The following is a 23528-nucleotide window of genomic DNA, read 5'->3' on the forward strand; positions in this document are numbered from 1 at the left end:
AATTTTCTTTGGGCTCAAAGAGGGGATATTTGGCGCCAACTGTCAAACATCAAAACAAATCCTTAATATGTTTTACTTGTTTTCCGATTTTCTTGCGGGTTAGTAGAATAAAGAGTACTGAAAGCCTTAAGGCATCCTTATTCTTGTCAAAAAGACAGCATACTTACTCTAATAAATAACCCTGGAAACATTATGACATGCTAAGCACAGTGTAGGTCAAAACATCACCCCGGACAAAATATTTCTCCCTTAATTTCGTATGGGTAGAGCCCCTCCCCCCCCCCCATAATTTTTACAAGGTGCTCACAACACCCCCTACAGTTTTAACAAGGCGGACAAAACAGTCTTTCTCCAAAATTCAACACATTTGCCCTTCTTATGTGCTTCTTTAGTTGGTCTTCAGGATTCAATTCAGATTTATAGTCAATTTTGCTTAGATTTTATTTATAACACCTCACTTCACCTGATCAAATAATATTAAACTAATGTGAGGTCATTAGGTGAATAACTTGGGCATTATTGTAACTTGAAATCCTTAGAAAATTCTGTATGATGTGGGAGGTACTTTAGTTCAATGATGTTTTGTAAAAAAAACAACCTTATCAAAATGATGAGGGGGGTTTTGTCCACCCATGCAAAAATTGTTTGATCCAGCTTCTGTCAAAGCACTGATGTTCTTGCAGATTTGCAAAAAAAATCGCAATTGCTATGAGTCAGGCCAGCAATTCTGGTGGTCGAGGAGGGGGTTGGCGTGGCAACTGGCGGGGTCAGGGATGGAGAGGTCGAGGAGGCTTCAGGGGCCGGGGCCAATACAACAACAATAGACGAGGTTTCACTTTTTTATAATATATGTCACATAATGATTATGGTACCATTGCTGCATATCTTTTGTAGGAATTTATTGTATTGTACATTGATTGAATTTCATAAAGCTTAACATGTCACCATGACACTGTCATTATATTTAAATATATAATAGTCTGCCATAAACAAGTCTTAATTCGTGCATGGCATTGTGTACATAGCATATTTTGTTTGTGAACTGGTTTTGTAAGAAGAAATCTCTTACTTCCACAACTGCATGCTGTTAAAATTAGGAGTATTTTTTTTCTTAATAATTCTGTATTTTTGTTCAAAATGTAGCTTACAGATGCAAGTTGAAATCAAAAGTTTCGACTAGATTTTATAAACAGGTCGAGGGCGTGGTGCAGGGATGATGATGCCAGACTCAGCTCAAAACCCTTCTCGTCGTCCGACCCTTGTTCAGACAAGGATTGATGTAGCTTCACCATACACTGGCTGGAAATTCTACTTCCCTGAAGAGGGTAGATACATTTTACAGATGAAAAATGTAACATTGTTTCATATAAAGTTGAGATCATAGAATGTACTTATGAAGATGTCCAAAGTGTCCTAAAGTACATTATGTAAGATTTCATGTATGTTCTTTCTTTTTCAGTGTATAGTGACCATTCACCAAATGTAAAGAAAATACAGACCTTTGAAAAATACTTTCTCAGCTGGATAAAAATGTTTGACTTGGTAAGAGATGCCTTTCAAAACATTATATTCTAAAAACTACTCTGTATTGTACATACATTCTAAAGTCTGCTTTAATGTTAAGTGTTTAGGAAAGTTTTAAATGTAAGGAAATATGCCACAATCAGCTATAACTTGTTCAAAGTTTAATAAAATGTATATCTGTTTTGCTTTACAGGATAACATAGAGCAAATGGGAAACTTTACAGTTGATTTCAAAGAGCTTTGTGATGATGAAAGTAAGTTTATATATTTTTAAATGTTGAGTTCACATTAAGAGCCTTACAAGTTTAGTGTTCTGTTACAAAAAAAGTCTGAAAGACTTAAAACAGTGATTGGTATTTTATGCAAATTATTTTGTATCTAATGACTCTCTTATTTCTTTATATTTGAAGCTTATAACTTTTAAAAATTGCAGTTTAAGCAGTTCAAAAGCCTTGTTTTGAATCAGTTGTTTGTCATTATTTTTTGTGCTGAAAATGCAGTTAAACAGTTGCTCCCCTTTTATATTTTTGTCAAGTTGTTCGAGTAAAAAGCTAGAAAACAATAACTATGTGGATGTAAAATATTTTTTTAATACACATGCACTTGTCTGCATTGCAGATATAACTGAGGGTTACCCCACCTTCCAAACTGAGCTGAGGGAAATGCCACTGAAGATTGTGTCATGTCTTGGATTAGCAATGCATCAGGTTTGCTGCCTAAGTACTACAAAATATGGGCTGTTTCTGATGTTTTGACATATTTGTAAAATTATGAGACAAATTATGGGATGGGGTTTTTGGCTCGACTTTTCGAAGAATAAGGAGAGCTATCCTAGTCACCCGAGCGTCGGCGTAACCACTTATGTTAAAGTTTGTGTACCACCTCAAATATTTTCAAAGTCCATTGACATCTGGCTTTGAAACTTCGAACACTTGTTCACCATCATGCCCCCAACCTGTACACAGGAGGAGGTCACTGTTTCAAGCATTTTGACAGAATAATGCCCCTTTTTAGACTTAGAATTTACGTTAAAGTTTGCGTACCACCTGAAATATTTTCCAATTCAATTTATGTAAATATTTCAGCACATCATGTTTTGCATTGAAATCTAATCTAACAGTGATCCATGCATGTTTCGCCAAAACTTTTCAATCCATGCACTGAAAAGCGGCGGAATAGTCGAGCGCGCTGTCTCTGTGACAGCTCTTGTTAAGAATGTTTTGTATAAAAACTGCAGCTTATGGGCTTGTAAGCAAAATGTTTTTTTGCGAGTTTGAAATTGAAAACCAGGAAAACAAATTATTGAACATGCTTGTATGATATATATTAAACAAATTAAAATTCTTCCAAACCTTTTTTCTATAATAAACAAATTAGAATTCTTCAAAATCTTCTTCCTGAACTCTTTTATATACTGTTGATTAGAGAGATTTAATTTTTGGTAAATAAGTCAAATTCCTTATAATTAGTTTGAGCTACTATAAAGGAAAATGCCTGAAGATTGTGTGATGCATATCACACAATCTTTTCAGTACCATTGTCAAAAGCTAAACAATATTTTAGCTGATGATATGTTTAAATACATATAAGTAAAACCGCTAAAATTATCTCCCCTTTCCAGCATATCAGCCAGAAGCGTATGCGGGAGGCGCGGGCTGCAGCCCAGGAGAGCGGGGTGGAGATTACCCCAGATGACTATTTTGTTCCTGTTGTACATGCCCGTATTTTCAACTATGGAAACCCTGTCCCTCTGAAAAATCTAAAGGCTAACTATTATGGTAAAAATTGAATTCATTCGTAATGATTTAACATAGCGTACATGTTAGAGGTGTAAAGAACACCAAAACACTTTTTGTTTAAAAAATCTTTGACTCAGATTAATGTAAGATTATTAATATTTATGGAATGTATATGGAATATTCCCTTAAAAATTGATATGATGCTAAAACCAGATTAAGCCCAATGGGGCTTATCAGTGACTGGCTTTTAATACAAAAGTTGGAAATATCAGCTGTAAGTGTGAGTGTATAGTCTTACAATGAATTCTAAGATTACACTTTTTTAAGAATAAATACTCAATTGCAGAAGATACTGCTATTTTTTAATTGTCATGAATATACATTTTTTAATGTAAATATAACTTTTAATCACTTTTTTTTTTCTTGCATTCTTGTGCATATGCTTTATGAATGCAGTAGTGCAAGTGAGCAAATGATCAAGAAGCGCTAGTTGGGTTCATGGAATTTTCTTGCATGCCATTCTGCGTTGATACAGCATAAACTCAAGAAAAAAAGAGATGAATCCTTAAATAAACAGTTGTCAGCTGATACCATTATTTACTCTACAACAACTGCGGCACCTCAGGAGATAACTTTCCTGGCATTTGTCTGATTAAACATTAAACAAAAGAATATATTATATCCTTGTACAAATGCATTTGTTTGTTTAGGGTAATCATGTGACTAGTAAATTTCTCTATTGGTTTAATATCAGGGTGGTTTGGCTTCATGTCAATAAGGACAATTTCTCTGGAAATGAATGATGGTGACATGATACAGTTGAAGAATTGCTTACACTTTCCAGGAAAGTTTGTTTCTGTGAAGGGAACAGTTGTTCGTGTGAGCAACATCAAGCCGCTATGTACCGTGATGGCTTTCCAATGCAACACCTGCTCTGAAACACAGGTTAGATGATGGAAGAATTGCTGAGTGACATCTATGAACAATTATATATTTCTTGTCATTTTGGATTGAAAAATATATATCATGAATTGTTGGAAAGATACCTTTAACATGTAAACTGCTTGCAAACTAGGTTAACTTTGTTGTAAATGTTCATTTGAGTGAATGCAGCTGTGAAATGTAGAAATGAAACCTTTTCGGTGCATTTTTCATTATTTCTGTTACAGTCCATCTTTGAATTAAAACTATGTGATGTCTGTGTAATCAAAGAACCCTGGAAGTTTTTCATGTACTATGAATGCATCTTTGTCCTAAAGAGGAATTTAATCACATCATTTCTCTGTTTCAGACCATGAATCTCCCAGATGGCAAATACACGGTGCCTACAAGTGTAAGTGTTGTTACTCAAACTGCATCGGGCCTTTTATCATTGAGCTTATCATACAGCACTTTTTTACTGTGGTTTTAACAAGATATAGTATTAAACATAAGTTTGGGTTGTAATTTACACTATTAAAGTTTATTTTTGTTTAAAAGATATAGTAATTGTAGGTGTGTGTGCGCCCAGGCAATCTTGTCTGGAGCCTAACTTGATAAGTCTTTGAAGTATTGACTTCAAACTTCATATATAGTTATATCTCATTTAGAACCACAAGAATGATTGCCAAATTGAGCAGAACCCACATTCCAGGTGTGCACCATGATGTTCACATTTCAAGGTCAAATGTTTGAGAAATAGATTTTTGTGTCTGCTCCATATTTTTTCTACCCCTAGAAAGATTTTCTTGAAACTTGAGTCAAATGTTCACCACATCATGATGACATGCGAGCCCACATTCCAGGGGAGATGTCTCAAGGTCAAAATTCAAAGTCAAATGTTCAAGACAAAGATTTTGTGTCTGCCCAATATCTCCAAATGCCTTGAAGGATTTTCATGAAACTTGGGTTAAATCATCACCTCATCCACACAACACCATCAATCTGCACCATATCTCCTAGCATCAAATGTGGGGTAAATTTGGGTAGACATCTGTTTTTGTTTAAAAATACAACCTTCTTGTCTCTTTCTTAATTCAACATATTGAAACAACTTTTGTAGTCATGGAGTTTTAGATGGCTTGCATACAAATATATGTTAATGGTAGCTTGTCACTGAGTAGCTTTTAATTTTCAAAAGTACACTATAAAGCTGAATCATGTTTCTAATGACTCTACATTTAGGTAAGATCTCAATTTAAGGCCTGTGTGTTGTAGTGTGCTGGAGCCAACTGTAGAGCAAGGCAGTTCCAGCCACTCAGAAGTTCTAACCTGACAGAAACTATAGATTGGCAGACAATCAGGTCAGATGGTTCTTCCAATGGTTCATAATTTTAATGAAATAGGCTTATAAAATCTTTTCTATGCCTAGAACTATTCCAGTGACACAGGCTTGATTAGCTTTAATATGCCATTGTACAATACAACTTGATAGGGGCTTAAGATTTCATTTTGTGTCAACGAAGCTGACTATCGGTACTATTATTCCATAGGCTCAAATGGCCTGTGTTACAACATCATTTTGCACAGAATTTAAATTCAGTGGTTTTGTATTCTTCAGGAACCTATTGCAAGCATACTATATTGTATTGAATCAATTAAAGATTCAAGTTGTTCTTCTAACATTACTACTATGACACTTTCTGTTAAACAATCTATGCAGTACTTGAGAGTATGTACAAAAGTATTCTATATAGGCTTCAGGAGATCATGGGAGATGACCAGAAGGAGGCTGGCAGGATTCCCCGTACTGTTGACTGTGAACTGACACACGACCTTGGTAAGCTGCTAGATAGGTTACCATTGTACTGGTTCCCATTTATACAGGCATCAAAAACCAGATGGAGGAAACTACTAAATAAAATTGAATTAAACTTCAACTAATGGTAAAACACAATAAGAGGAAGTGCATTGTAAGAGAACCATAACTCTGTCTTCACTAATAACAAAGTTATTGTCCTTTGTTTCTTTTTCTTTTCCGAAGCATAACTTCTAAATGACTGCATGGATTTTAATACAACACCATTTGTTGGTAAAGCACAATGAATTAGGTAGTGCATTGCATCTGAACCATAATTATGTCTTGACTTATTAAAGAATTATTGGCCTTTGTTACTTTTCATTGTCTGCAGCATGCCATGCTTTGATAACTATTGTATTGAATTTAATGAAACTTCAAAAAGTATGTATAATTGCTCTAGCTGTTTCTAAAATGTAGCTTCATTACATTGCAAGTAGAGCATAGCCCCTCATGACCCTCTTGTTTTACAGAATAATGGCCCTTTTCAACTAAGAATTTGCCAAAACTTGGTGTCTGGTAACTAACATATGACAGGTACAATGGATTTAAAAAATGATTTGTAAACTAGAATACTGGTCAAGTTCTTCTTTTGTTACAATCCACCAGTGTTTGCCTCTTTTCAAAGAAATAGTTTGCCATTCCTCTGTCCAGGCAGCATTTGGGTGTATTAGTCACTCCTGTGACAGCTTAAGTTTATAAGTTGGAAACAAACATTTTAGCTATGTTGTTTGGTTGATAGCAATAGTTGAAATGATAGTGACAGGCCTTACACTTAATTGGAGGAAACAGAATTAAGAAAAGTTAACATTCCTTGAAGTGGACTTTGCAGCTGAGGCAAACACTTGGAATGGAAAGTACATGTACAGATGTTAAATTTCTCATCAACTGTTTTGTTGTTTGTTTCAGTTGACAGTTGTGTGCCAGGAGACATAGTGACAGTATCTGGTGTGATCAAGGTCAACAGTGTGGATGAAGGTCAAGTTTCATGCGTTTTAAATAACATTGCATATATTTATATCTTATAAAAAGATGCTTTTCTCATCTTATATGGGAAAAATCTTGATTGGACATTTACTTGTAACATCAACAAATCAGTAAAAATAAACATAAATCACCCTTTATTAGGCTTACACAATTTGTCAAAATGTAAGAAGGCTTCTCTTGATACCAATGTTTTGTGGACAAAACTAACCTGGTTTAGGCACATAATTATTATGATCATTTATGACAAAGAAAGAATATAGAATGCTTATTTCAAATTTTGCTTTCTACTTCTACTACTACATAAATGTAATTGTTTATTGGACATATAGTGGCACATTATCTGTCTCGCTAAGAAGCCAGCTTTTATAGTGATGTGGTAGAGTGTTTGCCTGCTGAGCAAGGGGTTGTGGACTTCGACTTCACCAGATGCACAAAGCATATTTGTGTAGTTTGTCATATAAATGTGAGCCTATATTGTCTGTTTAGGTCGTACTAAAAACAAGGACAAGTGTATGTTTCTGCTGTACGTACATGCCAACTCTGTGTGCAACAGTAAAGGTCGTGGGGGGTCAGGCAGTGGGGAGGGGCTGGCTGTGGACTTTACCATGAAGGAACTGTATGGCATTGAGATGATCCAGAGTGAGGAGAACCTCTTCAGACTCCTTGTGGGGTAAGTAGGCAATAAGAAGGTGGGTTGAGGGGAAAGGGTCAGATAGAAGGGAGCTTGGGTTGGCCGTAGACATTGCAATATTATTATAAAGAATTTGTAGCGGAATTTGACACAAGTATTAAATAGTTCAATAAAACCATACCTTTTAAAGGTTGAGAATGGGGCCGTGTTTTAGCCCCCAAATCACCAGACGGATAGCAAACATTTTATAGAGTGGTGTTTTGTTAAGATAATTCTATTTAATAAGTCATTATATTGACTGAAACTCATGTGCATTTTAAAGCATTTATTGCTGAAAACAATCATTGTTTTCTATGCAGTATGCCAAAAGTATGCTACAATGTATTTATCTATTCTATATTACTTTGTGTCCACCATACGATATAAGTTATCACCTCAAATACTATTCCATAACCCATTAAATACTTGAATTCGATAATGTTGTTACAGATCAGTGTGCCCCAGTATCTATGGTCATGAGCTTGTGAAGGCAGGGCTGGTCCTGGGCCTGTTTGGAGGAACACATAGGTTCACCAATGACAAGGTCTGTGCTTCTGTGTTGTGAATATTTTTACTGCTTGATGAGAGTTAATGTTACTATTGAAAAGCTTACTCAACATTTTAAATAGTTTGTTCTTGTATGATAAAGCATTACCATGGACAGAGTCTGACATAAACATTTTACAATATTCATTAAGATAAATGCATTCCGTATATTATAGTTTGATGCATGACATGAATAAAACTTGAGACTTCTTTACTCTTTTTCTATCTTTACATTGTCTTTACATGCTTCATTCACCTAGAATCGGATCCCAGTGCGAGGAGACCCTCACCTCCTGATTGTTGGGGATCCAGGTCTTGGCAAGTCTCAGGTAGGCAAATGATTTCATATGTCTTTAGCGCGTAAATGGATTAATTTGTTAATCTCAAAATACGGTGAAAGTTACATTCATGTATAATTTTGGTAACTGGGGTAACAGGTGCAGAAACTATAATAATAATATAATAATAATAACTTTATTTCATTAAGATAACACATTAAGTTACATAAGTGTCTTCGTTACAATGTGGTCTTCAATGGATTCTAAAAACATAAGTATACATTTCTCATTCAAACAATCATGTCCGACTTCCCTCTGGAAACATAAGAATTTTGTGCTTAATATTATCAGACACACTGTTAATGTTTTTTAGATGCTGCAAGCTACAGCCAACATAGCCCCAAGAAGTGTGTACGTTTGCGGTAACACGACCACGACCTCTGGTCTTACTGTAAGTGCTCATTTATTGACATCCTACTGCTCGAATGGAAACTAAACCTTTTAAAGAAAGAAATAGTTTTATTCTGAGTGCTGTTGAATAAATTATTTTTTAGACTCCTGTCTCACCACAGTTTATAGTTGACCCTGTTTAAGGACAGAGCTTCGGTTGACTACCCCTGTAGGCCGTGGCTCAGGTTTTGGCTGACCAGGAGTGAAGCTGTGTAGCCAAATGCTGTAACTACCATGATAATTATGTTTAATAACTGACATTCAGCCCTCGTATATCCCAGGTGACCCTGTCTAAGGATGGAGGCTCAGGAGACTACGCCTTGGAGGCTGGGGCTCTGGTGCTGGCTGACCAGGGGTGCTGTTGTATAGATGAGTTTGACAAGATGACCAATCAACACCAGGCACTTTTGGAGGCTATGGTCAATCATTGTAGTTAGACTTTTCGATGAACAATTCGGATTTAGTATACTGGATTTGGTATCATAGATTTTCAACCTGGGCTTGCTGGCTTGTGGTTATTTTGGCCATTGTAGGGTTTATACCGTAGTAGGAATGTTTCAATTTTGACATCATGGAGAAAATAGGATCCATTCATTGATACAGTTATGACAAATACTGTTACATGTGTTCTCTATGGATCGAATATCTCATATCATTACTTCTTCAGTCCGATAAAAACAATTATTGACAGACCAATTTTTTAAATGCAAACTAGTGGTATGCTAATCTTTAGTCATGCTGTATTTGTCAATTAAATTACCGGCCAACATCGTTTGTATACATATATTCCTTGTTATTGTTTATGCTTGAAATTTTGTACCTTCTCCATCTACAGGAGCAGCAGTGTATCAGCATCGCCAAGGCTGGTATCGTCTGTAGGTATGTTGAATTAACACAACACATGTAAAAGCCAGTATGATTAGCCAGTGAAAAGTTACGTACTTGGCCCGTTTGTTTTAAAAAGTATTGGCATTGTGATAGTCTTGGTGTCAGCATTGTGCAAAAGCTCTAACCTTTGATGAAGCTTCATGCACATATTGCCAGAGACAATACACACATGTATGGAACAGGGCTTCTAAAAGTTTGGAGCCTCAACCGGTCTGGACCCGGCGGCCGAAATTGAAAAAAACACAATTTTCGGACCGATTTTCTAGCCATTTTCTGTAACTGCAACCAGTCTGGCAAAGTCAAAATCGGTCCAGACCAGCCAATTGCCAGTTTTTAGAAGCCGTGGTATGGAAAGTCCCATCAACTCAAGCTTTGATAATTATCCAGCCCAATGGTTCCACTGGAAAAAACAACAACAGACAAGCTTTGGCATTTGCTTCACCGTGCTCTTGTTTTTTATCCAATACATTTTACTGCTGAAGAGTATCAATGTCGTTCTGTGCTGTTATGTATTTTAGCTTACCAGCCCGGACCTCTATACTGGCAGCAGCCAACCCTGTAGGTGGACACTACAATAAGGCCAAAACAGTCGCTGAAAACCTTAAGTATGTATATCCATTTTGTTTATGTGCTTTTTGTGAACATATTAAATGTAGTGGTTGTAATACAGTCGAAACCCGTTATGTTGAAGTTGTCAAGACCTCAGGAAATACATTCAATACATCCAAAATACAAAAAAAAGTAGCACCAAACCCAACACATTTGAGTCCGAAATTTTGTTTTTCGCTGATATTTACATCTGATCTCCCATTGAAATGGTCTTGTGTTTTTCAGTTGTGAAAACATTAGTTATCTTTTAAATTAAAAATGGAATTTCTTTGTTTAAATTTGATTTCATTCATGTTTATTGATACACTAAAACAAATTTAAAATGAACACATACATGATATAATAAACAATGATATAGCGCATAAAACGATGATAGCACATTCACAGTGCTTCTTTGCATTGATCTTGTTCTGGACTTCTATGATGGCTTTGTACTTCTGGGTGTATGCATTTGTTGACAAATTTCATTTCTTATACTTACTCCCTATCTAGATATCCCTTCCATATTTTACACCGGGTCCATCTCTACTCGATCCAAGCTGTGGTACTCACATCTGATAATTTGAAGTGCCGATTTGGGGATTTTGGGATTGTGATCGAATCTATAAAATCTCCATATTTTATACATAAACTTAAAAGAACTATTTTCTGAGGTATAAATGTCAAATGTCTCTTCTTTAAATACATAAATAAACAACTGAAAATATTCACACTAACCAATTTTCTACCAAACAGTTTATTTTTGACACACACACACTAATAAGTGACATGCCGCAAACTGTAATGAAATTTCGAATCAGCTTGAACTGCAGTTTGACTCTAAGGAAGGATTTCAAACATAAGGGGAATTTGTTTTAAATAGAAACAGAAGGTTTTAAATTCAGGACCGGTAAAGAAGTTTGACATTCTAGTCTAACGTGAAAATTTATATTGAAGTTATTTTTCCCTTACCTTTTACAGCTTACACTTGTTATATTGTAACTACTGGGTTCATGTTTAGACTAATGAAGCACTGCTCTTGCAGGATGGGATCCGCGCTGTTATCCAGGTTTGACCTGGTGTTTATCCTGCTGGACAAGCCGGATGAGCAGATGGACAGTATGATGTCTGAGCATGTCATGTCCATGCACTCCAGGCAACACAGGTAACTTATGCAGATTGGCTTGATATGTAAATAAGTTCTTGTAATTGAAATATGGTCAAGTTATTTGCTAAGAAGTGAATTTGTCAACTGTTTGGAAGAGCTATTTTATTTTCTGAATTAATCAGGTGAGTTTTTTTTTAATTGCACCCTATTTTATGAATTACAGGGCACAGTCTAAAGCAGCTTCAAGTTTTGCAGTAAGTACGGTACACAGCTAATTTGCATTTATTTTGGTGTAAGTTGGAATTAATCAATGGAAACACTATTCCTGGTGTTTTAAACAAGTAAAATGATTTGTATAATGCAATACTACCTGCACCATATAAGTTTTGACTTAAATTTGATACAGGTACAAATTACTATTCTGCTATAATTGCAGGATGTCAGTATGAATGAGTCGGTTTTGCTGGCGGAGTCGGAACGCCCTCTCAATGACAGACTTAAAGTCACCCGCAGACAGCCCATTGACCCTATACCCCCACCTCTCCTCAGGAAAGTAAAACTTTACTGTGTTTTTATACCCCAAAGGGCAGCAGCATATATTAATCGAACCTTCTGTCCATCCGTCAATCCCCATGGTTTCCGACCAATAACTGAAGAACGTTATGACTCATGAACCTCAAACTTAGACGGCTGGTTGGTAATGACCAGCAGAGGAACCCTATAGATTTGAGGTCAATTGAGGTCGTGGTGACCTGGAGCTGAAAATCTGTTTCCGATTGATAACTGAAAAACACTATGGCCTAGGGACCTCAAACTTAAAAGCAGATGAACCCTATTGATTTTGAGGTCAGTGGGTCAAGCTGGTGGTGAACCTTTAGCTGAAAATCGGTTTCCAGTCAATAACTGAAAGAGCCTGAGATGACATCCACTCCATCTTGCAGTGACTTACTATTTTCATTTACTCTTTAAAAAATGTTTCAGGTCAATATTTCCAAACTTCATGAGAAGGTAAGTTAGGTCATCATGAAAATATGTTATGTAATGAAGGCTGTTTTGTCCATACTGAATGGCTATCTGTCCAACGTTCCTGTGACAGCTCTTGCTCATTTTGTAAATGACTCCATTAAAGAGTTGATAATGATTAAGTTTTAACAAAACTTTTGGTGTGATGAATTTCACAAGGTTTGTGACTAGAATTTAAACATGATTTTACAAGAAAAATTTTTTCTTTTGCAGTATAACCTTTCCTTGTTTTGCAGTATGTAGGCTATGCCCGGAAGTATGTCCATCCAAAGATCGGCCCAGAGGCAGCCAAGGTGATCCAGACGTTCTACCTTGAGTTGCGTCGTCAGCACCAGACCCAGGACAGTACGCCGATCACAACAAGGCAGCTGGAGTCCCTGATCCGACTCACAGAGGCACGTGCTAGGCTGGAACTGAGGGAGATTGCCTCCAGGGAAGATGCAGAGGATGTGATAGAAATAATGAAGTACAGGTATGTGATAGACATCATGAAATACAGGTATGTGATGGACATCATGAAGTACAGGTATGTGGTAGACATCATGAAGTACAGGTATGTGATATACATAATAAAGTACAGGTATGTGATAGACATCATGAAGTACAGGTATGTGATAGACATCATGGAGTACAGGTATGTGATAGACATAATGAAAAACAGGTATGTGTTAGACATCATGAAGTACAGGTATGTAAAAGACATCATGAAGTACAGGTATGTGGTAGACATAATGAAGTACAGGTATGTGATGGACATAATGAAGAACAGGTATGTGATAGACATCACGAAGAACAGGTATGTGATAGACGTCATGAAGTACAGGTATGTGATAGACATCATGAAGAACAGGTATGTGATAGACATAATGAAGTACAGGTATGTGATAGACATAATGAAGAACAGGTATGTGATGGACATCATGAAGTACAGGTATGTGATAGACATAATGAAAAACAGGTATGTGTTAGACATCATGAAGTACAGGTATGTAATAGACATCATGAAGTACAGGTATGTGGTAGACATAATGAAGTACAGGTATGTGATATACATCAAGAAGAACAGGTATGTGATAGACATCATGAAGTACAGGTATGTGATATACATCATGAAGTACAGGTATGTGATAGACATAATGAAGATCAGGTATGTGATAGACATAATGAAGAACAGGTATGTGATAGACATAATGAAGTACAGGTATGTGATAGACATAATGAAGAACAGGTATGTGATATACATCAAGAAGAACAGGTATGTGATAGACATCATGAAGTACAGGTATGTGATATACATCATGAAGTACAGGTATGTGATAGACATCATGAAGTACAGGTATGTGATAAACATCATGAAGTACAGGTATGTGATATACATAATGAAGATCAGGTATGTGATAGACATAATGAAGAACAGGTATGTGATAGACATAATGAAGTACAGGTATGTGATAGACATAATGAAGAACAGGTATGTGATATACATCAAGAAGAACAGGTATGTGATAGACATCATGAAGTACAGGTATGTGATATACATCATGAAGTACAGGTATGTGATAGACATCATGAAGTACAGGTATATGATAGACATCATGAAGTACAGGTATGTGATAGACATAATGAAGAACAGGTATGTGATAGACATAATGTACAGGTATGTGATGGACATAATGAAGAACAGGTATGTGATATACATCAAGAAGAACAGGTATGTGATAGACATCATGAAGTACTGGTATGTGATATACATCATGAAGTACTGGTATGTGATAGACATCATGAAGTACTGGTATGTGTTAGATATCATGAAGTACTGGTATGTGTTAGATATAATGAAGTACTGGTATTTGATAGACATCATGAAGTACTGGTATGTGTTAGATATCATGAAGTACTGGTATATGATAGACATCATGAAGTACTGGTATGTGTTAGATATCATGACGTACTGGTATGTGATAGATATAATGAAGTACTGGTATTTGATAGACATCATGAAGTACTGGTATGTGTTAGATATCATGAAGTACTGGTATGTGATAGACATCATGAAGTACTGGTATGTGATAGACATCATGAAGTACTGGTATGTGTTAGATATCATGAAGTACTGGTATGTGTTAGATATAATGAAGTACTGGTATTTGATAGACATCATGAAGTACTGGTATGTGTTAGATATCATGAAGTACTGGTATGTGATAGACACCATGAAGTACTGGTATGTGATAGACATCATGAAGTACAGGTATGTGATAGACATAATGAAGAACAGGTATGTGATAGACATAATGTACAGGTATGTGATGGACATAATGAAGAACAGGTATGTGATATACATCAAGAAGAACAGGTATGTGTTAGATATCATGAAGTACTGGTATGTGTTAGATATCATGAAGTACTGGTATGTGATAGACATCATGAAGTACTGGTATGTGTTAGATATCATGAAGTACTGGTATGTGATAGACATCATGAAGTACTGGTATGTGATAGACATCATGAAGTACTGGTATGTGTTAGATATCATGAAGTACTGGTATGTGATAGACATCATGAAGTACTGGTATGTGATAGACATCATGAAGTACAGGTATGTGATATACATCAAGAAGAACAGGTATGTGATATACATCATGAAGTACAGGTATGTAAAAGACATCATGAAGTACAGGTATGTGGTAGACATAATGAAGTACAGGTATGTGATGGACATAATGAAGAACAGGTATGTGATAGACATCATGAAGTACAGGTATGTGATAGACATAATGAAAAACAGGTATGTGTTAGACATCATGAAGTACAGGTATGTAAAAGACATCATGAAGTACAGGTATGTGGTAGACATAATGAAAAACAGGTATGTGTTAGAAATCATGAAGTACAGGTATGTAAAAGACATCATGAAGTACAGGTATGTGGTAGACATAATGAAGTACAGGTATGTGATGGACATAATGAAGAACAGGTATGTGATAGACATCATGAAGAACAGGTATGTGATAGACATCATGAAGTACAGGTATGTGATAGACATCATGAAGTACAGGTATGTGATAGACATAATGAAGTACAGGTATGTGATAGACATAATGAAGAACAGGTATGTGATGGACATCATGAAGTACAGGTATGTGATAGACATAATGAAAAACAGGTATGTGTTAGACATCATGAAGTACAGGTATGTAATAGACATCATGAAGTACAGGTATGTGGTAGACATAATGAAGTACAGGTATGTGATATACATCAAGAAGAACAGGTATGTGATAGACATCATGAAGTACAGGTATGTGATATACATCATGAAGTACAGGTATGTGATAGACATAATGAAGATCAGGTATGTGATAGACATAATGAAGAACAGGTATGTGATAGACATAATGAAGTACAGGTATGTGATAGACATAATGAAGAACAGGTATGTGATATACATCAAGAAGAACAGGTATGTGATAGACATCATGAAGTACAGGTATGTGATATACATCATGAAGTACAGGTATGTGATAGACATCATGAAGTACAGGTATGTGATAGACATCATGAAGTACAGGTATGTGATAGACATAATGAAGAACAGGTATGTGATAGACATAATGTACAGGTATGTGATGGACATAATGAAGAACAGGTATGTGATATACATCAAGAAGAACAGGTATGTGTTAGATATCATGAAGTACTGGTATGTGTTAGATATCATGAAGTACTGGTATGTGATAGACATCATGAAGTACTGGTATGTGTTAGATATCATGAAGTACTGGTATGTGATAGACATCATGAAGTACTGGTATGTGATAGACATCATGAAGTACTGGTATGTGTTAGATATCATGAAGTACTGGTATGTGATAGACATCATGAAGTACAGGTATGTGATAGACATCATGAAGTACAGGTATGTGATATACATCAAGAAGAACAGGTATGTGATATACATCATGAAGTACAGGTATGTAAAAGACATCATGAAGTACAGGTATGTGGTAGACATAATGAAGTACAGGTATGTGATGGACATAATGAAGAACAGGTATGTGATAGACATCATGAAGTACAGGTATGTGATAGACATAATGAAAAACAGGTATGTGTTAGACATCATGAAGTACAGGTATGTAAAAGACATCATGAAGTACAGGTATGTGGTAGACATAATGAAAAACAGGTATGTGTTAGAAATCATGAAGTACAGGTATGTAAAAGACATCATGAAGTACAGGTATGTGGTAGACATCATGAAGTACAGGTATGTGATGGACATAATGAAGAACAGGTATGTGATAGACATCATGAAGAACAGGTATGTGATAGACATCATGAAGTACAGGTATGTGATAGACATCATGAAGAACAGGTATGTGATAGACATAATGAAGTACAGGTATGTGATAGACATAATGAAGAACAGGTATGTGATGGACATCATGAAGTACAGGTATGTGATAGACATAATGAAAAACAGGTATGTGTTAGACATCATGAAGTACAGGTATGTAATAGACATCATGAAGTACAGGTATGTGGTAGACATCATGAAGTACAGGTATGTGATATACATCAAGAAGAACAGGTATGTGATAGACATCATGAAGTACAGGTATGTGATATACATCATGAAGTACAGGTATGTGATAGACATAATGAAGATCAGGTATGTGATAGACATAATGAAGAACAGGTATGTGATAGACATAATGAAGTACAGGTATGTGATAGACATAATGAAGAACAGGTATGTGATATACATCAAGAAGAACAGGTATGTGATAGACATCATGAAGTACAGGTATGTGATATACATCATGAAGTACAGGTATGTGATAGACATCATGAAGTACAGGTATGTGATAGACATCATGAAGTACAGGTATGTGATAGACATAATGAAGAACAGGGATGTGATAGACATAATGTACAGGTATGTGATGGACATAATGAAGAACAGGTATGTGATATACATCAAGAAGAACAGGTATGTGATAGACATCATGAAGTACTGGTATGTGATAGCAGACAACGCGAAAACTTTTTCTTCTTCACAGGACATTGCGACAGGTTAACACTGAAAGTTCACCTGTCGCACCAAATTTTTACCTGTCGCAATGTTACAAACAGTATTCAGTTACATCAGTCTAAACCTTGATTTAAAGCCTCTTTTTAAAATAAGTTTTGTAATTCCCCATTATAACAGGTTTAGATCTTTTTGGTTTGATTTGTCCTACGGTACTATAATAAATTACAAAAAAGCTAAACATCATGTAAAAAAATCAATATTCGGATCTTATGTCAATTTTTTTCTTCCTTTGCCTCCCAAAAAAACTCATATCTGGTTCGTCTACCCATGGAACATCTTACTCTTTTAATTCATCTTTAAATTAAAGATACAGTACGGTTATAAAATGTAACGAATTGTACTACAAGTCAAACTCGGGCACAACATTTATGCAAAAACGAAAGTAGAGTTCTTGTTATTGACAATGTTAAACAGAGCGGAAAGAACGTCAGCTCGGTATTTAAATTAACACGATTGCCGGGAACCACTTCGCCGAAAATAAATACATACGGAATTTTGTAATTTCCGAACATTTCCGTAAAATAAAAGTATTAGAGTACGAGCTGAAATCGGAACCTTACGCGTTTTATCGGCTTTTACGGAAACATGTCGAAACGGGGTTTAAAAATAGTGATACACGTATTAACACGCTGAATAATCATGATATAATAGTTAAAAATACCTCTGAACATTTATTTAGAAACTGAAAGTAAATTTTCCGAAAATTAAACGGTGCTGACTGTATTTTTTCACCGGACATTGTGACCGACCAAAACAAAAGTTTCGTCGGTCAAAATGAAAATATACCGGACATGTCCGACTGTCCGACGGACATTCGCATTGTCTGTGATAGACATCATGAAGTACTGGTATGTGATAGACATCATGAAGTACTGGTATGTGTTAGATATCATGAAGTACTGGTATGTGTTAGATATCATGAAGTACTGGTATTTGATAGACATCATGAAGTACTGGTATGTGTTAGATATCATGAAGTACTGGTATGTGATAGACATCATGAAGTACTGGTATGTGTTAGATATCATGAAGTACTGGTATGTGATAGATATCATGAAGTACTGGTATGTGATAGACATCATGAAGTACAGGTATGTGATATACATCAAGAAGAACAGGTATGTGATAGACAACATGAAGTACTGGTATGTGATAGACACCATGAAGTACTGGTATGTGATAGACATCATGAAGTACAGGTATGTGATAGACATAATGAAGAACAGGTATGTGATAGACATAATGTACAGGTATGTGATGGACATAATGAAGAACAGGTATGTGATATACATCAAGAAGAACAGGTATGTGTTAGATATCATGAAGTACTGGTATGTGTTAGATATCATGAAGTACTGGTATGTGATAGACATCATGAAATACTGGTATGTGTTAGATATCATGAAGTACTGGTATGTGATAGACATCATGAAGTACTGGTATGTGTTAGATATCATGAAGTACTGGTATGTGATAGACATCATGAAGTACTGGTATGTGATAGACATCATGAAGTACTGGTATGTGTTAGATATCATGAAGTACTGGTATGTGATAGACATCATGAAGTACTGGTATGTGATAGACATCATGAAGTACAGGTATGTGATATACATCAAGAAGAACAGGTATGTGATAGACATAATGAAGAACAGGTATGTGATAGACATAATGAAGTACAGGTATGTGATAGACATAATGAAGAACAGGTATGTGATGGACATCATGAAGTACAGGTATGTGATAGACATAATGAAAAACAGGTATGTGTTAGACATCATGAAGTACAGGTATGTAAAAGACATCATGAAGTACAGGTATGTGGTAGACATAATGCAGTACAGGTATGTGATGGACATAATAAAGAACAGGTATGTGATAGACATCACGAAGAACAGGTATGTGATAAACATCATGAAGTACAGGTATGTGATAGACATCATGAAGAACAGGTATGTGATAGACATAATGAAGTACAGGTATGTGATAGACATAATGAAGAACAGGTATGTGATGGACATCATGAAGTACAGGTATGTGATAGACATAATGAAAAACAGGTATGTGTTAGACATCATGAAGTACAGGTATGTAATAGACATCATGAAGTACAGGTATGTGGTAGACATAATGAAGTACAGGTATGTGATAAACATCAAGAAGAACAGGTATGTGATAGACATCATGAAGTACAGGTATGTGATATACATCATGAAGTACAGGTATGTGATAGACATAATGAAGATCAGGTATGTGATAGACATAATGAAGAACAGGTATGTGATAGACATAATGAAGTACAGGTATGTGATAGACATAATGAAGTACAGGTATGTGATAGACATCATGAAGTACAGGTATGTGATATACATCATGAAGTACAGGTATGTGATAGACATCATGAAGTACAGGTATGTGATAGACATCATGAAGTACAGGTATGTGATAGACATCATGAAGAACAGGTATGTGATAGACATAATGTACAGGTATGTGATGGACATAATGAAGAACATGTATGTGATATACATCAAGAAGAACAGGTATGTGATAGACATCATGAAGTACTGGTATGTGATAGACATCATGAAGTACTGGTATGTGATAGACATCATGAAGTACTGGTATGTGTTAGATATCATGAAGTACTGGTATGTGTTAGATATCATGAAGTACTGGTATTTGATAGACATCATGAAGTACTGGTATGTGTTAGATATCATGAAGTACTGGTATGTGATAGACATCATGAAGTACTGGTATGTGTTAGATATCATGAAGTACTGGTATGTGATAGATATCATGAAGTACTGGTATGTGATAGACATCATGAAGTACAGGTATGTGATATACATCAAGAAGAACAGGTATGTGATAGACAACATGAAGTACAGGTATGTGATAGACATCATGAAGTACTGGTATGTGTTAGATACCATGAAGTACTGGTATGTGATAGACATCATGAAGTACTGGTATGTGTTAGATATCATGAAGTACTGGTATGTGATAGACATGATGAAGTACTGGTATGTGATAGACATCATGAAGTACAGGTATGTGATATACATCAAGAAGAACAGGTATGTGATAGACATCATGAAGTACAGGTATGTGATAGACATAGGTAATTGAAAGACATCATGAAGAACAGATATGTGATTGATATCATGAAGTACTGGTATGTGATGGAGATGATGAAGTACAGGTATGTGATGGACATCATGAAGAACAGATATGTGATTGATATCATGAAGTACTGGTATGTGATGGAGATGATGAAGTACAGGTATGTGATAGACATCATGAAGTACAGGTTTGTGATGGACATCATGAAGAACAGGTATTTGATTGATATCATGAAGTACAGGTATGTGATTGATATCATGAAGTACAGGTATGTGATTGATATCATGAAGTACAGGTATGTGATTGATATCATGAAGTACAGTATGTGATTGATATCATGAAGTACAGGTATGTGATTGATATCATGAAGTACTGGTATGTGATTGATATCATGAAGTACAGGTATGTGATTGATATCATGAAGTACAGGTATGTGATAGACATCATGAAGTACAGGTATGTGATTGATATCATGAAGTACTGGTATGTGATAGACATCATGAAGTACAGGTATGTGATTGATATCATGAAGTACAGGTATGTGATAGACATCATGAAGTACAGGTATGTGATTGATATCATGAAGTACAGGTATGTGATTGATATCATGAAGTACAGGTATGTGATTGATATCATGAAGTACAGGTATGTGATGGATATCATGAAGTACAGGTATGTGATGGAGATCATGAAGTACTGGTATGTGATGGAAATGATGAAGTACTGGTATGTGATGGAGATGATGAAGAACAAATATGTTGCATGATTACAGATCATTAAGTCCATGTATATGGCGGAAAGGATAAAGCTATGTATTATTAAATCTATATTTACAAATGTTCCATAAATTGTCAAACTGGAATGAATTTGACTGTACAAGGTACCTTATTTTCAGTTTGATTGTTTACAAATTGTTTCTTTAAATATGGTTTATTATATAGGAAATTTCTTCTGGTTTCTGTTGGAAATGTCTTGCACATAATTAGAACTCCTTTATAATATTTTGACAAGTGAATATTTATGCAAGTTCCCTACATGGCTTGTATATTTCAGCATGGTAGACACTTACTCAGACCAGTTTGGAGGGCTGGATTTCCTCCGATCACAGCATGGCTCGGGCATGAGTGGAAAAGCACAGGCAAGATGGATTTTTGAATGAATTTAAAGTGTTCTTTTATAAGATGTTTCACATTTATTGACAACTAAGCACAAACATACAGTATAATTTACCCTAAGGAGCAGGTTTGTGTCAAAGTGTTTAGCTCTTTGGAAGATTTGTCAACCAGAGCCTAATAAGCCATTTGCCATGTAAAAGATATATTTTATACATTTTGTCTCAGAAGTAGTCAAATGATGAGTTCAGATGAGATATGTCGGTGTAAACCTTGCTTTGTATTCTAGCCGAAGAAATTCATAGCTGGGTTACAGCGGATCTCGGAACAGACTTACAACTCCATCTTTACCATCCAGCAGATGCAACAGATTGCAAGGGTAACTCACCATCTTCCAATCACACGTTCAGATTTATATTCACTCATTTGATGAAAAAAAAACCATTTGCATTGAGATACTAGTAGCTGATTGTGCTTACTATGCATGAAGTATATGTATCAAATGTGTACACTTTGAGATAAATATTTTATTTGCGTTCATCAGATTCAATCGTCCATGCTGAAGGGCAAAGGCTTTAAGTACAAAATCTTTTCTCCACTTTCAATCAGTTTCTTTTCTTCAATTTTTGATGGCAATGGCCAAGTGGTTAGCTTATTAGACTCTGGATCAGAAGGTCCTGTGTTCAATCCCCAGAGCTTTGTCGGTTATAAGTACTGGTTATCACCTGGGAATTGAAAATGGTTATCATCACAGGTATAAACCATTGAGCAGATTTTAAACTGGGGAAAACCGGGACTCTGAAAAAAGTCCGGTATCCCGAGGATTCCGGTTTTGTGGAGATCCGGTTTAGTGAGTTTCCACTGTACAATGTTTATTCAAATGTTTCCCACATCTTTATATATTTACAGGACCTTGGTCTGACCATCCCAGATTTTGGATCCTTCCTTGGTTCCCTGAACAACCAAGGATTTTTGCTGAAAAAGGGACCCAAGGTCTACCAGCTACAGACTGCTGACTACTAGACCACCAGTAGGGGTCATGGAGGAGAGATTACAGATTACTGAATACCTGCATGTACATGTATATGTGGTTTAAAAAATAGGTCTTAATTGGTTGTAGATTAACTGAGAAAGTACTGAAATTTACATAAATGAAATGTTGAGGAAGATTGTTGATCAATAAGTCAGAATTAAATTTTATTGTGATAAGTCTTGGTATTCAAAGAAATTAGGACTGTCAAACTAATAAGTGATATTCACCAGTTTGTGTTCAGGACATTGGAGACATAGGACTAGTTAAGGGATCCTGAAACAGTCAGGAATGAACGAATGACTATAAATTTGTTTATTATTCTTTGTATTGTGATAGTGTTTATTGTTATTGTTGAATCATTGAATAAAATTGCATAAGTTACAGTTTGTATATGTTTTTCGCCAACATATTCGTAGAATGTTTCGGTCACATGGCGAACTCAGGCAAAGACAAAATCCATGGTGGAAATTTTGCTGAGTCATGATCACATTTCCTACACACCTAGAATCACAAATTCTACATTGTTGAATAAAGGTCATGTACAGAATGCTGGCATAATGTCACTTTATAACGTAGGTC

At 35.7% G+C, this 23528-nt stretch overlaps 1 protein-coding gene across 2 annotated transcripts; it reads left to right on the top strand.

The window, feature by feature from the left end:
- The first annotated feature begins 22 nt into the window (after positions 1 to 22).
- Positions 23 to 23330, top strand: LOC128231635 (DNA helicase MCM8-like). Of its 2 annotated transcripts, XM_052944668.1 has the most exons (26): positions 23 to 98; positions 684 to 829; positions 1194 to 1325; positions 1460 to 1542; positions 1718 to 1778; positions 2143 to 2231; positions 3146 to 3302; positions 4108 to 4208; positions 4555 to 4596; positions 5460 to 5545; positions 5939 to 6021; positions 6949 to 7017; positions 7513 to 7696; positions 8147 to 8240; positions 8503 to 8571; positions 8894 to 8971; positions 9252 to 9389; positions 9806 to 9849; positions 10377 to 10463; positions 11492 to 11611; positions 11778 to 11808; positions 11991 to 12107; positions 12814 to 13049; positions 21858 to 21942; positions 22206 to 22295; positions 22826 to 23330. In XM_052944668.1, exons 2-26 carry the CDS (start codon positions 709 to 711, stop codon positions 22937 to 22939), a joined length of 2511 nt encoding a protein of 836 aa, XP_052800628.1. In that variant the 5' UTR covers positions 23 to 98; positions 684 to 708; the 3' UTR covers positions 22940 to 23330. The 2 variants fall into 2 exon arrangements, with proteins under 2 accessions (XP_052800628.1, XP_052800629.1); XM_052944669.1 differs by lacking the exon at positions 23 to 98 and having other exon boundaries at positions 789 to 829; positions 1144 to 1325.
- Positions 23331 to 23528: the final 198 nt, after the last annotated feature.

Source organism: Mya arenaria, chromosome 4, assembly GCF_026914265.1.
Source record: "Mya arenaria isolate MELC-2E11 chromosome 4, ASM2691426v1".
Taxonomy (NCBI): Eukaryota; Metazoa; Mollusca; class Bivalvia; order Myida; family Myidae; genus Mya; species Mya arenaria.